Here is a 14054-nt window from a genome sequence, read left to right as displayed (position 1 = left end):
CCCAAAGTTGGATTGAACCATGGGCTTCCAGGCATGGCGACCGGGGGGGGGGGGGGGGGGGGGGCTTTGGTGCCATGTTCGGGGAGTAAGCAATGTCAAAGGTTTGGGCTCGACGGGTCCAGACTCCCTTTAAGCCATGTGATTCATCCAAAATTGGTTGAATGGCCGGGTGTCCCCTCGCCGGAGACATTTGAAGCTTGTATTTGTGTGGCGGCACTTCAGTGCCACCCGGTGTGGCTTGGGGAGGCTTCACCAATGCTCATATGCATCCAATGTTACTTGGATGATGATTCGCCTTTTATCTCTAATACTCTGGTGGCGACACTTTTATTTTGTGAGCGGTGATTCGCCTTCAGCCTAAACTTGCTTGTGTGGGGCTATGTAGCTTCGGCAATTGCGCCTTCACACAATGGTTGGCCAAGGCATCATTGTTGTTGTTGTGGAAACAACTACAGATTAGGGCTCAAGGCAGTATCATTGGTAACATGATCGCAACAAAGACTAATTGGGCGTATGTATAACGGCCTTAGCCAACTAAACAAACAACCTTAGAGCGAAGTTTGTCATGCACTAGCAAATTCGACACTCTTAGAACATAGATTCAGACTTCTCGATAGAGTACTACCTAGTCCAATGTTTAAAAGGCATGGAGGGAGGTTTGGTAGTAGGGTAAGTTGTACCTCGACACCCTCTCCAAACTTCTCCTATTCTGATGGAGGGTTTATATAGGCTATGGATCCTTGACAAATGACAAAAAAAAAAAAAAGAACTGCCATTAAGGCAGTAGATGCAGGATAAAATCTTTGGTCCATAGGCCCACAGTGAACTAGTAGAGGGAAGAGTTCATAGATCACGGAGACAACTTATGTTCTTGGGCCTTAGTGTATGCTTTGATGGGCTAAATAGGATCACCAGGTGGGATTACTGTTCTCACAACACAGTGCATAAAAGAACTCTTTGTGTTCCTGCAATCTGCTAACCAGTTATCACTTCTGCTATAGCAAAACAAGATGATGACACATCGTTAAAAAGTCTGAATGTTTCAAGTTCAGCAACAATTATATGACAATAACAAGAACATATCGACATTACTATATATAACATGCATCCACAGCATACATACTTCAAAATACTAAATGTACATTTTGAAGTTTGACAGCACAACCCCCAAAAAAAGTATTATGGTGCGATCAGCCCGTTTGACTGAACAGGTGTTCTCCCTGGCTTAGCAGCATCATTTATATAATGGGCAAATTTTACGTCCCATCGTGGATCAAAATAGATTGAATCCTCTTCAGGCAACCAGCCCATAAACTCACTTCTGCGCATCCCATGGTAGATAAGTTCATCAATGGTGAGTCCATATCCATCAGAAGCAATTTCTTCAAACTCTGCATCACACCCATGGTATGTTCCAGAAGAAGGATGCACAAGTCTGGTCCCTCTATACTCACAGTGGTAACAACGGCCTTTTACAGAGCAAAACAAGAAACGATAATTAGCTGCAAGTCAACACAACTTACCAAAACCACCTTCTAAATGACAAAGTGTCTCGCGTTAACAGTCAAGTAAATCTTTTGCTTATAGATAAAACAGTTTCAGCATCTACCACTGCACATAGCACAAAAGGGGTATTTCAGGACAACAACAGCCTAACAATCCATTTCAATCAATCATTTCATTCAATCATTTCATTCTTAGGTAGTTTAATCCACAGAGGGTGTAGCAAACATAAAAACCAGTGCCTAGTGTTTGTGTTTTGGTTTATGAATGCGTGCAAAACTAGTAAAGCAGCATCTATAAATGCAGAAAGCTTAAGCAGGCACAAGAAAAGTTTACCATCATCAGTTGATGGATCTACCACAAAACAACGCAGCACATTTTCATCTTCATCAACATTGCTACATTCAACGAAAAACAGAGTTGGGGCTGTGCCAGCTTCAGAAGGTGAACCCTTTGGTGCTGCATAGAAGTTGATATGACAGTATGGGTATCCATCTACGAGGTCGTAGAAACCGTACTCCCCATTCTCTGTTACTTGTGCATCCACACCACATATAACATGAAGCTGATACTCAATCTCCTCCTACAACAAGGCAGACAGTGTAATAAATCAGTGAGCATATTAGCAGTAGTGAAGATCGATTGGAAAATGAACCCACCACAGATTGCTTTGAAAATTCTCTCAGTGCAGCTTCAACCGTGTCACGAAAGAAAATTTGATCATCCTCGAACCTTGCCTGGCGGCGTGAGACAAAACTAGACGCACAGGGCGTCAATTTGGGAACTTTCTGGACTGACGGCCTTAGAGATGCCAACAGGGCAGAGATGTCACCGACTTCTCTGGAGGATAACGTGTGTGCAGTGGTTTTCACAAGTGATCGTACGGAGGACATGATTGATGGCGCAGTTGACAGGGCAAACTCTCGTAGCGCTTTTGGGTTGGGATGACATGCTACCTGAGCGGCCATCTTGTACGCTTTCTTATAGGATCCAGACAAATGATGATCTTCTAGCTGCAGTTTTGAAATGGCTTCACGAAGGTTGGCATTGGCCTTAAGTAGATATAACATGGCGACATTCTCGGCGAGTTCAGGGAATAGGGCACGAACAAATGTCACAAGGCCAGCCATTGACCGTTGTTCCAAGCGTGCAAGGCTTTTAGTGCAGAGCATGTCTATCAGAAACTCATCTTGAGCTGGGAATGCAGTGTCATACCAAATGGTGTTGAGTAGGACGTTGGAGACAGGGTCATCAATGGGGCCGAAGCAGTAACCAGCCTTGAGGAGGCCGCGATGGTGGCGCTCGCACAAGGCGTCCCTTGGAAGGTTTGCAATTGCCTCGAGGTAGATACTGTGGATTTTATCCAGAAGCACAGAGCTGATTGATGCTCTTAGTTCAAGGGGAACCTTCATCCCCTTCTTGCATTTCATCCACCTAGTGAGATGCGATCTTAGAGTTCGAATCTGAGACGCATCGAGGTGGCCAAGCCCGAGCCCCGGCTGAGGTAAAGTGGGGAGCAGCTTCTGAAGACGATCGGTGGTGTCTGGTGCTGAAGTCGGAGGGGATGACATGGATGACCAGGTGGCCGTGAATGTGGAAGGGCAGGGGTGCTTCGCAGTGGTGGCGGCGCACTTGAGGGCCACCGTGACGGCGGTGGTCAAGGGGGCTATCTTGGTGGTAAGGGGGGAGGAGCAGATGGCCGATGTAATCCCACGGTCGAGCTGGACGAGGCGGGCGGCCAAATCGAGATCAGCCTTGGCCAGCCGCAGGTAGCGCAGAGCTTCCCGCCTGTGTAGGTAGCGGAAGCGGCAGACGAGGAAGGTGACGAGGCCGCTGAGCGACCGCTGGACGACGCCGTCGCCGGAATCTTCGAACAGATCGCCGTCGCCGTCGCTGGAGTCTTCGAGCAGGTCTGCCTCGATCTGCGACCTTCTCTTCCTCTTCTTGGACATCTTCTTGGTGGGGCCGTCGTCCTTGCTGCTGGACACGGTGTTGAAGATGATGTTGGAGACGGGGTCGAGGAGCCCGAAGCAGAAGCCGGTGCCGAGGAGCGAGGGGATGAGCTCCGGCATCTCCTTCACCGGTAGCCGGCCGAGCGCCTCCTTGTAGTACCCACGGATGTGGCCCAGAACCTCGGACGCGTCGCTGGAGCGCTGTTGCGGACTGCTCACCTTGTCGTCCATCGGAGCGACTTCTTTCTTTCGCAGGCGCGGCGGCGGCTGCGACGACGACGGCGGCGCCGGCGGGATCGCCGTGAGAGGGTGTGGGTCTAGGGTTTGTTAGGAGGATATGAACGCTATACCGCTGCGCACTTCGGACGGAACCAAGGATGAAGTGGACTATGCGGGCCTGTCCACTTCCTTGGTGGATCTTCAGTATTGGGCTGGCCTCACTGTTTTACGGCCTATTTGATTTATAGAAAAAGTTTTTTTTTGAACAATTACCCTGGGGGAGGGGAGGGTCCTCGCTTTTTTTTAACTCAGTCCAAACTCACACACTCATACATATGCACATATAGTCATCCTAAAGAATGAACGCGCACCCTACCCTTATGAGCACCTCCGAGAAAGTGAGCTGGCACATCATCTTTAGATTGACAAAGTCGCCTTCCTAGTCGATCGGAACATCTCCTCCCACTGAACGCACATCGTCACTCTGAAATAAATCCAGGAAATGCGATCGATGGTGCCAAGTTTAGGACTTGAACCCTGGTAGGTTGGGGATACTACTCTCCTTCTAACCATCCAACCACATGTTGGTTATTACTCAAAAGGGCCAAAAACGGCCAACTTACAGAGATGTGATAGAGCGCGAGGCAAGGTATTGCCACCATGACATGTCAAACCTTCTTCTTCGAATCCCTAAATCTAGATATCCAAAGTGTAAAGTCACTAACAATGTTTCGAATAGTTACATCAGACGAGTGAGACTCACTATGAAAGACATTTGCGTTCCTAAAGTCCCAAATCTTCCGAAGGATGAAGAGGGCAACCGGGGGCAAATGTCGTTGTCGAGGCCAAGCAGGGAGGGCACGTTGTCGATGGAGGTAGGAGTGGAGGCCCAACGCGTCCAAACATGAGAGGCACGGGACAAGCGATAGGCATTCTTGGTTGAGAACGGAAGCCCATGGGTGAGGTGCCTCTCAGCATCAATGTCACTATGCTCGAAATCGTACAACAAAAACAACACAACAACAAGCTCGATGGAGGCAGAAGTGGTAAGACAATTCTATCAAGCCAAAAAAAAGTAGAAAGGTCGTTATTAGTGAACACAAAGGAGATATTTTGTAGAGTATGTAGTTTGGTGTTAATTGTCTTCCAAATGAAAGAAGGTTTTGAGGTTTTGTTGGCAATAGTAGTCGAGTAGCGATAATGGTACCAATATATCCAAGATAGGTCAGGGCTCTGAAGAAGTTTGTATGCAAATTTCATTAGAAGATAATTAATAGCAGATAGGGGTACATGAGCTACCAGAGCAGTGATTCGCGCGCGGGGGGTGGGGGTTCATAGTTGTAGGTTCTTGTGGTATTGACCATTGTTGGGATGCGCCAACAGGGAAAGCTCTTGTACTTCGTGGCGGTCTACTCTTAGCAAGACGGGGGGGGGGGGGGGGGATACAACAAAATCATTATTAATAGCTACTACATGAAGGACGTCGCCACGATGCAGGTAGGAGGGAACTGAGCAAGTCAAGTAGCAACCTATGAAGAATGTACTTTTTTGGCTCGGGTTTTTTTTTATCATGTATTCTTTGAGTTTAATCCTAAAAAGGTAACACTGTGGTACACACTTTAGCTAGTCGTGCCAAGGGAGATCTGTCAATTGTCCCAAAAGTTATATCCCTGATGTTCTTGCAAATGATCTAACTATTCTTGCCAAATAATAAAGTGCGTCATCAAGGCTTTCTCTAAAAAGACACCTAAATGTCATATAAGCGGCTTGAGACTTACCCATATTTTTTATATTGAGAAATCCAATATAATATTCCTAGCAAACATACTGGTTGGATTGTACTTTTGGTACTACTTTTTTTTTGGTACTAGTACTATATATTGTCAACCACCCACCTTTGCACATTAAGCAAAACCAACAGGCTTGCCAAACATTGGTTGACGCATTTGGCTTGTACTCTCTCGGTGACTAAATATTGTCCTTTTTAAAGATTTTAATACAGACTATATACGAATGTATATAGACATACTTTAAAACTTTTAAAATTCACTCATTTTGCTTCATATGTAATTCACATTGAAATCTTAAAAAGTAGTGTACTTGCACAGAGGGGGCAGCATTGCTAATGTGTCACACGAGTCACTGCATCAGTGTACTTGCACACACGCCAGGGTTTTGAATGATGCGGATGGTCGCATACTTCCTAAACATATTAGGCTTTGACATTTGACCATCATATACGTTTCACTACAACGTGAGATCTCAGGTAAGACATAATGAAATAGATTATATTTGAGCAATGAGAAGTCCAGTCACTTTCTGAAAACAAGAAATCTAGCTACTGCTCCGCGACTTGGCTCGACGCCATATCAAATATTAAGATGCCCAAGGACACATAACAAGCATTCGAGAATTATAGAGGCCACGTACTCAGTACTCCGGATAGACTTGATCAAACAATCAAGCAACAAGACTGTACACCACCTTTTTTTTCTTCTGCTTGTTCTGTTTTCAAAACCAGACATGGATTCCTTCTCCTAGGGCTGCTCTGAGGTAATCGCTCATCTTCATGCTGGCAGTCAAGCTTTTTTCTCCTCGGAATTGAATCCTTCGCAATTTTGCCCCACCATTTCATCAAAACAATATTGCAAATGTTGCAGCATTAGCATGGTCACTGCACAAGTAAATCAGATGACATATGAGGTATTCATAAACATTGAACAGCTGTTGGAGAAGAGTGGGTCTCTGGAACAAGGCAAAATGATTTTACTACCTCTCCAATAAAATAAAGAGACAATAAAGTATTCCCATGAGGTTACCTTTGTGCGAAGTGCAAGAAATAATGAAGTGCCGCGTTTGGCCTCGGATACAGATATTGCTGGTTGTTCATGTGAAGTCAGATAACTCTTGGTAAATCCATTTCAGAAGGTCCAGCATCCGAAATCTGGGAACCACTAACTGAAGCTTTCTGGCTGCCTACTTCAACCTGCTTCATAAAAGCCACATACTATTCAAACATTCAGCCAAAATACACTACCAAAATCATATAAGGCATTTTATCGCTCTCTCTGAAGAACAGAGAAGCCACATACTAACTAGAATATTTCAACTGATATGGGTTTTTTTCCAGCTTATGTTCAAAATTACATTCATGCCAAAAGTGAAAGTTGAATGGAAAAACAAAACATATTCATAATATGGGCTTCTTATTCTGGTGTTGTCTTTCTGTTGCCAAGATATATCATTATAGTATTCATGAAAGATGTACGGCCAGTCCACATGCATGTGTAACACTAGTCTACCAACTAACATGCAAAGCAAAACAGTACATGGGAGCAACTCCAATACTAACTCCAACTTCAATCGTTGGGCATATGCTAATCCTTCAGCAGGCTTAAATTATGAAAACAAATATGAAGTATCACACAAGGAAACCAATATGATCAAACAAAAGGAGCAAAGCTCAATCAAAACTTACGGACAGCACAGTAATTAAACGAGAGCCAAGGCTGTTTCTGTGTGTTGGAGTCTGGATATCTAACAAATTGCAATGTATCCAGCATGACATCACTGGCGCGAACCTTCCCAAATCCACCCGGAAACTGTTTAGACTTTCCACACTGGACTCCTCCAACCCATGTGGATTTAGGTCTTGGAGATGGATTTATAGGTATCCTCAGGCAAAACTTAACACCTAGTGAGTTCACAAAATGATAAAAATATTTCTTTCTTCTTTTGCCTGCCCCAATAAGAACAACAGCATGCCATACCACCTTTTTTTTGTGATTCTCGTCTTCTGGCATCCCTGGGGCCTTGTATATCTGACCATGCTTAAGGTTGTACAACTTCTTTCCCGAAAGAAAGCTGCCAACCTGAGGGATACCATCTGCAAGTTTCTGGGCTATGCTAGCAAAATCGCAGGGCACAAACTGTTTACCCAAAGCTTTGACAGTCCTTGGTTTCATCTCATTATCCTGAGATAGAATCATTGAAATCACATCACAATATATATCAAAACAGAAACTAAAAAAAGAACCAAGACCAAACATGTAAAACAAGCAACAAGAACGCATCACGTACTTGTTCGACTTTTGTCAATACTACGTTCACGCCTTCAGCTTCAGCAACCTCAAATGCTACGACTAAGGTTTTGCGGTTAAATTTATGATCCCCCTTCCTCTGATTGATGTTACACCTTATCATCATATCTTCGGTCTTTGCTAAAAGATCCTTTGTAGAAAGAATAGGCCCTTCATTGCATACCCCTTCAGGTTCTTTACCAACTAGAATCTTTGACATCCTATCTGTTATCTCAAGACACTGATTGGTTGAATACACTGTGCAATGATCTAAATCAAATAGAAAACATCATAAGCAAACTAGAAGCAAACAGTCATAAAATAAAGAACATAAATCAGACAAATGCAATCCAGGAAGACACCTGTATTTCCTTGATCCTTGATATTGCCAATTGGTGAAAAGCCGTTTACAGTGACATCAGCCATTGAAAATGAAAATTCATAATTACCCTAAAATACTTTGGAAAATTAGATGACAGTAGGGACTCGCATGAAAAAAAAATGTCCAAGGGCAAAAAGGAAACAGCCATAATAGAACTACATACTTACTTGCACTAATCACTATTACCAAACTAGAAATTACAGAAAACTGCGTCCACTACATATCCTCAGCACATATGAAGCTCAATACCATAAATTAATTTACAAGGACATATGTGCTTACCATTTTAAGAAGATCATATTGGCAATTTTCGCAAAAGAAAGGAGGAAGATACGCAATTAAATGCTTCTGGGGCTTATTGGTCCAAGTGCAATTTTCACAAATCCACTCCTTGGCATCAAATCTGCTTTGGGTCCCCAATTTAATTTGCCTCCGGAGATCCTGTATCTTTATTCGCCTGCGAATAGGAGTAAATTTCTTCTTCTCACGAGCATCAGGCAACATTGCCTCTTCCACTTTCTCATCACCTCTTATATGAATTTTCTCTGCAGGAGGGTCCAGCGGCTGCTCAATTGACGTTTTCTTCCTCTTCTTCCCACTTGTTATCCCTTCCATCTTCATCAAGGAGGCGGACTTAGTACGATATCCTTCAAGATCTATAAGTTTGGAACTAGACTGAGCATTTGACAGCATTTGCACCCCAAAAGAATAGGCACTAGGAATTCTGAAGAAATTGCCTGCAAAACAAACACATATTATGCTTTTAGTCTTCTTGCAGAAATGGAACTTCCTGTGAACACAGCAAAATGAAGAATTCACTGCCTGTACAAGGACACAGCAAAATAATCACAGTATTGAAATCATCACAAGACAAGATATTGAGAAATAAGCATTACAGCAAGGACTCTATTATGATGTTGAATTGCTAGATAATCGATAAGATGGATACTCTACTTAGTCAACCAAATACATTTTCAGAACAATGCCTGTAACAATGAATAAAAGTAGTACAAGTATGCTTATTACCTTACTTCTTTAGGCAGTTCTATTATAGGCTGGTACCAAGACTACGAGACTTAAGTCTCCTACTGACATAAGTGGTATAAAAGGGGGTCAAATGAAATTCAAAATAGTAATAACTAATAACAAAAACACAATGTCCAGAGTGGCAGCATCTCTCTTAACAGCTGAATAAGAATTTTTCAGCAATAGCTACAAGGATTGGATCCCTGCTGCTTCCAAATGCCAACATAGTTGGGCTTATATAGCTACAAGATTTCGCCATTTGGGGACAAACTAGCCAAATTCCCAACTGCTTCCAAATACCCAACTGCATGGCACATGTGGTTAGCAAACTCCAAATTCATATATAAATCAACAAAAATACCAAAATATACTGCTTCAAACCTCATTTACTATCAAAAGCCAGCACTTCTTGGAGAACAAGACATCCTTGGGCTTTGAGGGCAATTGATAAAACCAGAAGGGGTTTCTTGTGGAGAGGAAGTTAAGAGGCAACATGTGGTCATTGTTTGATTGCATAGCCGAAGGTTTGCCAATCCAAGGAGCTTGGAGGTCTCGGTACTCTTGATTTAAAAACTTATGGTTGGGCCCCACCAATGCGATGGCTATGGCTGCATAACACCCAGAGATTATAGCGGTGGAGAAGAGAACCTTGACACAAGGATGAACTTGTGTAGTGAACCTGGCCCAAAGTTTGTCAAGGCTCTCTTCTCCACCACTAATCTCGGTGATGGGTGATGATCGTAAGTCATAACACCCTTTTTTGGACGGATAGATGGTTGGAGTTGCAGTCCATTGCTGACCTTGCTCCGCACCTTTTTGCCCTCGAACCTAAGTGCCAGGCAAATAGGCGTACGGTTCATGGTGCGCTGGTTGGACGTTGCTGGGTACATAATGGGACCTTATGTCCGAAGTGGAGCTCCATAATGACATACTCCATCCGTCCGGAATTACTTGACGCTCAAATGGATGTATCTAGCACTAAAATAGTGTTAGATAGATCTATTTGAGCGACAAGTAATTCCGGACGGAGGGAGTACAAGATAAGCATTCTTGGATATTTGCTGGAGATGGTCAGTATTCGACAAAAACGGCTTATGAGGCGTTCTTTATTGGTTCAGTTGGTCTGGAACATCGGAAGTTGATTTGGAAACCATGGCCCCCTAAGAAATGTTATTTCTTCCTATGTTGACCATAAGGCTATAATAGATGTTGGATGGCTGACCGCCTTTCTCGGAGGGGTTTGCCACATCCAGAATGTTGCCCGTTTGCGATAAGGAAGAGCAAATGATTCATGACATCCTTGCCTCTTGTGTGTTTGCAAAAGAGACCTGGTCCCTCCTGTTTAGACATCTTGCCAATCAGCTTCTGCTCGTTTCTTTGATTGGTAGTCAGAACTATCTCTATGATGGCAGGTTCTATGCAGGCTGGTTGAAACTCCTTAATCACTCTTTGTGCTTGGATGATTTGGAAGCATCAAAATGACCTGTCTTCAACAGGAGTTCGCCTAATATCCAAAGGGTGTTGCTGGTCATAAAAGACAAAGCACAACTTTGGTCCTTGGCTGGGGCTAAAGGCTTGGACAGACTGATCATGGGGAAGTCTTAGTTTGATCATGGTTTGAGTGTGGGTTGTCTTTTTTTCTTGCTTGTGTCACGTCAATTTATAGCTTTTTAGTGGTGTGTGTTTGTACTCTGTACATTTCTTCTTAATGCAATCATATGCAGCAATCCAAAAAGCATCCACACCAGGAACGGCCAAGATGAGCTAATTGAGCAACTGTAGCTAGAATAAGAACCCTTCAGAGCATACGGGCATACATGTTTTTAGACTTGTATATGTAGGCCTTTACTAGGGGGGGGGGGGGGGGGGGGTGCTCGCCTAGGCGCTAGGTGGCAACATAATGCCTAGCACTTAATCACACTAGCCGTGCCTTAGGTAAGATAGGCACTAGGCTGGGGCAAAACGCAGTTAATGCTTGTTAGTAAACGATCTACCACATGTAGGTGCTTCGGAACAAATTGTTGACTCACCCTGGATATCCCGGATATGAGGTATAATTGCATATACATAGCTGCATTTTATCCAAGAAGGACTTGCTCACTACCAATCTAACTAACACTCAAATAAGAGTAGGCCAAGGAGACATAGATTACCAGTCACATTTGGAAGGTAACTGGTAGAAACTGGTTCCCACAAGCTAGACTTTTTTATCTCGCAATCAAACTTGCTGAAAAACTCCATGAATATGTGCAACACCTGAAAATGCAAAAGCAACAAATAAGAACTGTTTTTCATGTCAGGGTAGTAAAATGCAAGATAGAAAAGTCACCTCTGGCCTAGTAAAACAACTGTTGACCACATCAAAAATATACAGAACCAGGGTTGCCAATGCATAAGTAGAAATGAGACCATGGTGAGCTCCTAGGATATTCTTGTGGTAGAAACACCAGGTCATTATCAATATGATACCCTCCTTCAATGAATGATTTTGATTGATCCAACTGTAGACCTAATAATATGTAGATACATCAGAATTTCAGAAGCAAGACAAAAATCAAGCAGCTTTGATCCTGGTACCTACATGCAATAAATATAACCATATAGTCAACATTGAACTCTTGATAGTATTAACAGCTAAGATCTAAATTTTCCAGCAGATAGTTAAAACTATTCGAACTCTTGATAATATTAACTACCGAGATAGTCAACATTGAACTCTTGATAGTATTAATGGAGAAATTTAGTGGGCGCAATTCAAATGACTGGGGCATTTCTAGTATAAATTCACAGAATTTATTTATTTTTCCTTAAACTGGAACTGAAAAATCCGAGAGGCAACTAGATGATATCTCCGCAGCAACGCGTGGGGTATCATCTAGTTAAGACAACACTAGAGACCTAATTACCAATGCAATATAGGAAACAATGCATCATTGAACCACATCACTTGTCACCAAAATTGGAATTCTTAGGATTGTTGCAGATATGTTTTTAAAATAAATAATCACATCACAGCAACAGATTTGACCGAGTGTAAACATCTATAAACCGGTTCCGCAATTTTGTCACCCGGATAATTGAGCAAATCACATAGTAATGAAATTAAATGTGATATATTGAGCAGTTGTCAAGCAGTTATTAGTAAAAATACATGAATAAGGAAATTCAACAATCAGCCAATGCTGAAACAAATAACATTTAAGATGCACATACTGGAAACCAAAGAGGTGACAAGATATTTGAAACGCAATGTAAATGATGACTAAATAAACATAGAGCAGTCTGCTCTGACTGACCTTGGGGGGCTGCAGTATCCTACCAGCCACTTGCGTAAAGCCTTGGAATATTGGAATTCTACATGCGCTCAGCATAGATTCTGTACCGTAGCTGCTGCATCTCATTACCTGGCAAATTGACATTGACGACGGTACAGTTAAAAACAGACGTGTACAGCTACTGAGCTAGAATAAAGAAGCCACTCACATCAGACAAAACTGACATCCTTTTTAGAAGTATCTGCCTGGACTTCTCGACAAATGGTGATCTTTCTAAGGTAGTCAAAGATTACAAAGGCGCAAGCGAGCAGAGCTGGCAGAGAAACACTTATCAGGAATTGCACAAATAAGGCACAACCAAGAAACTACATTTGAATTAGAAGAATAGTCAAACCTCAATAGGAAGATATGCTGGCCGCTTTGGTTTCCCCACATTAATACAAGGGAAATCACCAGAGTATCTCAGCTCCATGCCACGGTTCTTCACAAAGTAAGCATAAACTGGTATTTCTAATTGCTTCAGGGAAAACCTAGATAGGCATAAAAACACCTGGTTAACAATAGCTCATTTATTGAAGTACTTTCAAACAATAACTAAAACTGCTCAGAACACTAAAAAACATCTAATTAGCTCTCTCACGGAAATCTAAAGATGCCATGCATCCAGTCCAAACAATTTTAATTAAGCATCATTAAACAACAAATATCAGTAAGCCCACTTACATTTGTTCAGAACAGTTCCTTTCACTCAAACAGACCATCTTGTATTCTGCATTTGCTGGGCTTGTTTTTATCCTTGAATTATTCACTTCATTCTCGGCCTACAAAAGCGACCAGGGTTCAGTTGTACGTAATTAGAAGCATGATCAAAGGTTTTCAAAAGCAAGCTGAAGAGAAATCTTACCTTAGCCCAATGAGTTTTGTTCAGGTTACCAACCATCTGGTTGGCAAGTGGAAAATCAGGCTTCACAGTATTTGTTATGAAAATATCTGCACAAGCAAGCAGTAGTATGAATATGAATCGTCACCTACTTTTAAATGCGATCCCAGCTCACAAGATTATGGCAAATTGGGCTATCCACAACATAGCATATCTACCAGTATTTAGAGAAAGTCCACTCTGTGCGGCTTGAAAGCTCGAGTGAAACCCTCTACAGCCCATCACACCCACACCCAAGTCCACGATGTTCAAAGGGTTGCTGTGAAAAATTGATTGATGGAATAACGGGCAGCCCCTGAAAGCATAAAAAGAAATATACAGAACGAATTAGATAGAGGGGCCATGGCACCAACGCAGAAAATGAAAAGCTGAATTCATATGCAAAAACCTTAATGTGCTAACGCTTATGAAAGCTACGACAACCAGCCCAATGCAGCTTATAAGATCTCATCAACAGTTCCTGTTTTCCTACATTGTACATACTTTCTACTCATCTGCTTCGGTTCCTTATATGCACCTCCTGCCATTGCGATGTAAACATGCCAGCATCATCAACAACCAAATTCATGTGGACTGAAACAGTACACGTGGATCAGCAATCGGCGCCGGCATTTGCAAATCAACATGCCAACGACGCATACGAATCCAACGCCGAATTTAAGCGATTCACCATTCGGA

General features: G+C 42.7%; 3 protein-coding genes across 4 annotated transcripts; all 3 read right to left on the bottom strand.

The window, feature by feature from the left end:
- Window positions 1-998: 998 nt before the first annotated feature.
- LOC123149120 (uncharacterized) lies at window positions 999-3818 on the bottom strand. Its single transcript, XM_044568654.1, has 3 exons — window positions 2163-3818; window positions 1840-2086; window positions 999-1469 (listed from the first exon to the last, which is right to left on the bottom strand). Exons 1-3 carry the CDS (start codon window positions 3684-3686, stop codon window positions 1180-1182), a joined length of 2061 nt encoding a protein of 686 aa, XP_044424589.1. The 5' UTR covers window positions 3687-3818; the 3' UTR covers window positions 999-1179.
- Window positions 3819-5941: 2123 nt separating this feature from the next.
- Window positions 5942-11412, bottom strand: LOC123154469 (uncharacterized). 2 transcript variants are annotated; one of them, XM_044573198.1, is made up of 7 exons: window positions 11315-11412; window positions 8418-8872; window positions 8116-8203; window positions 7755-8023; window positions 7153-7648; window positions 6494-6660; window positions 5942-6348 (listed from the first exon to the last, which is right to left on the bottom strand). In XM_044573198.1, exons 1-6 carry the CDS (start codon window positions 11400-11402, stop codon window positions 6656-6658), a joined length of 1401 nt encoding a protein of 466 aa, XP_044429133.1. In that variant the 5' UTR covers window positions 11403-11412; the 3' UTR covers window positions 5942-6348; window positions 6494-6655. The 2 variants fall into 2 exon arrangements, with proteins under 2 accessions (XP_044429133.1, XP_044429132.1); XM_044573197.1 differs by lacking the exons at window positions 5942-6348; window positions 6494-6660 and having other exon boundaries at window positions 6800-7648.
- Window positions 11413-11504: 92 nt separating this feature from the next.
- Window positions 11505-13667, bottom strand: LOC123147566 (protein argonaute 4A-like). Its single transcript, XM_044566836.1, has 7 exons — window positions 13535-13667; window positions 13341-13426; window positions 13160-13257; window positions 12831-12966; window positions 12645-12749; window positions 12458-12565; window positions 11505-11670 (listed from the first exon to the last, which is right to left on the bottom strand). Exons 1-5 carry the CDS (start codon window positions 13596-13598, stop codon window positions 12726-12728), a joined length of 408 nt encoding a protein of 135 aa, XP_044422771.1. The 5' UTR covers window positions 13599-13667; the 3' UTR covers window positions 11505-11670; window positions 12458-12565; window positions 12645-12725.
- Window positions 13668-14054: the final 387 nt, after the last annotated feature.

This window comes from Triticum aestivum, chromosome 7A (genome assembly GCF_018294505.1).
Source record: "Triticum aestivum cultivar Chinese Spring chromosome 7A, IWGSC CS RefSeq v2.1, whole genome shotgun sequence".
NCBI classification, from domain to species: Eukaryota; Viridiplantae; Streptophyta; class Magnoliopsida; order Poales; family Poaceae; genus Triticum; species Triticum aestivum.
Note: the sequence above shows the minus strand (reverse complement) of the source record. Positions and strands in the feature narration are given on the sequence as shown.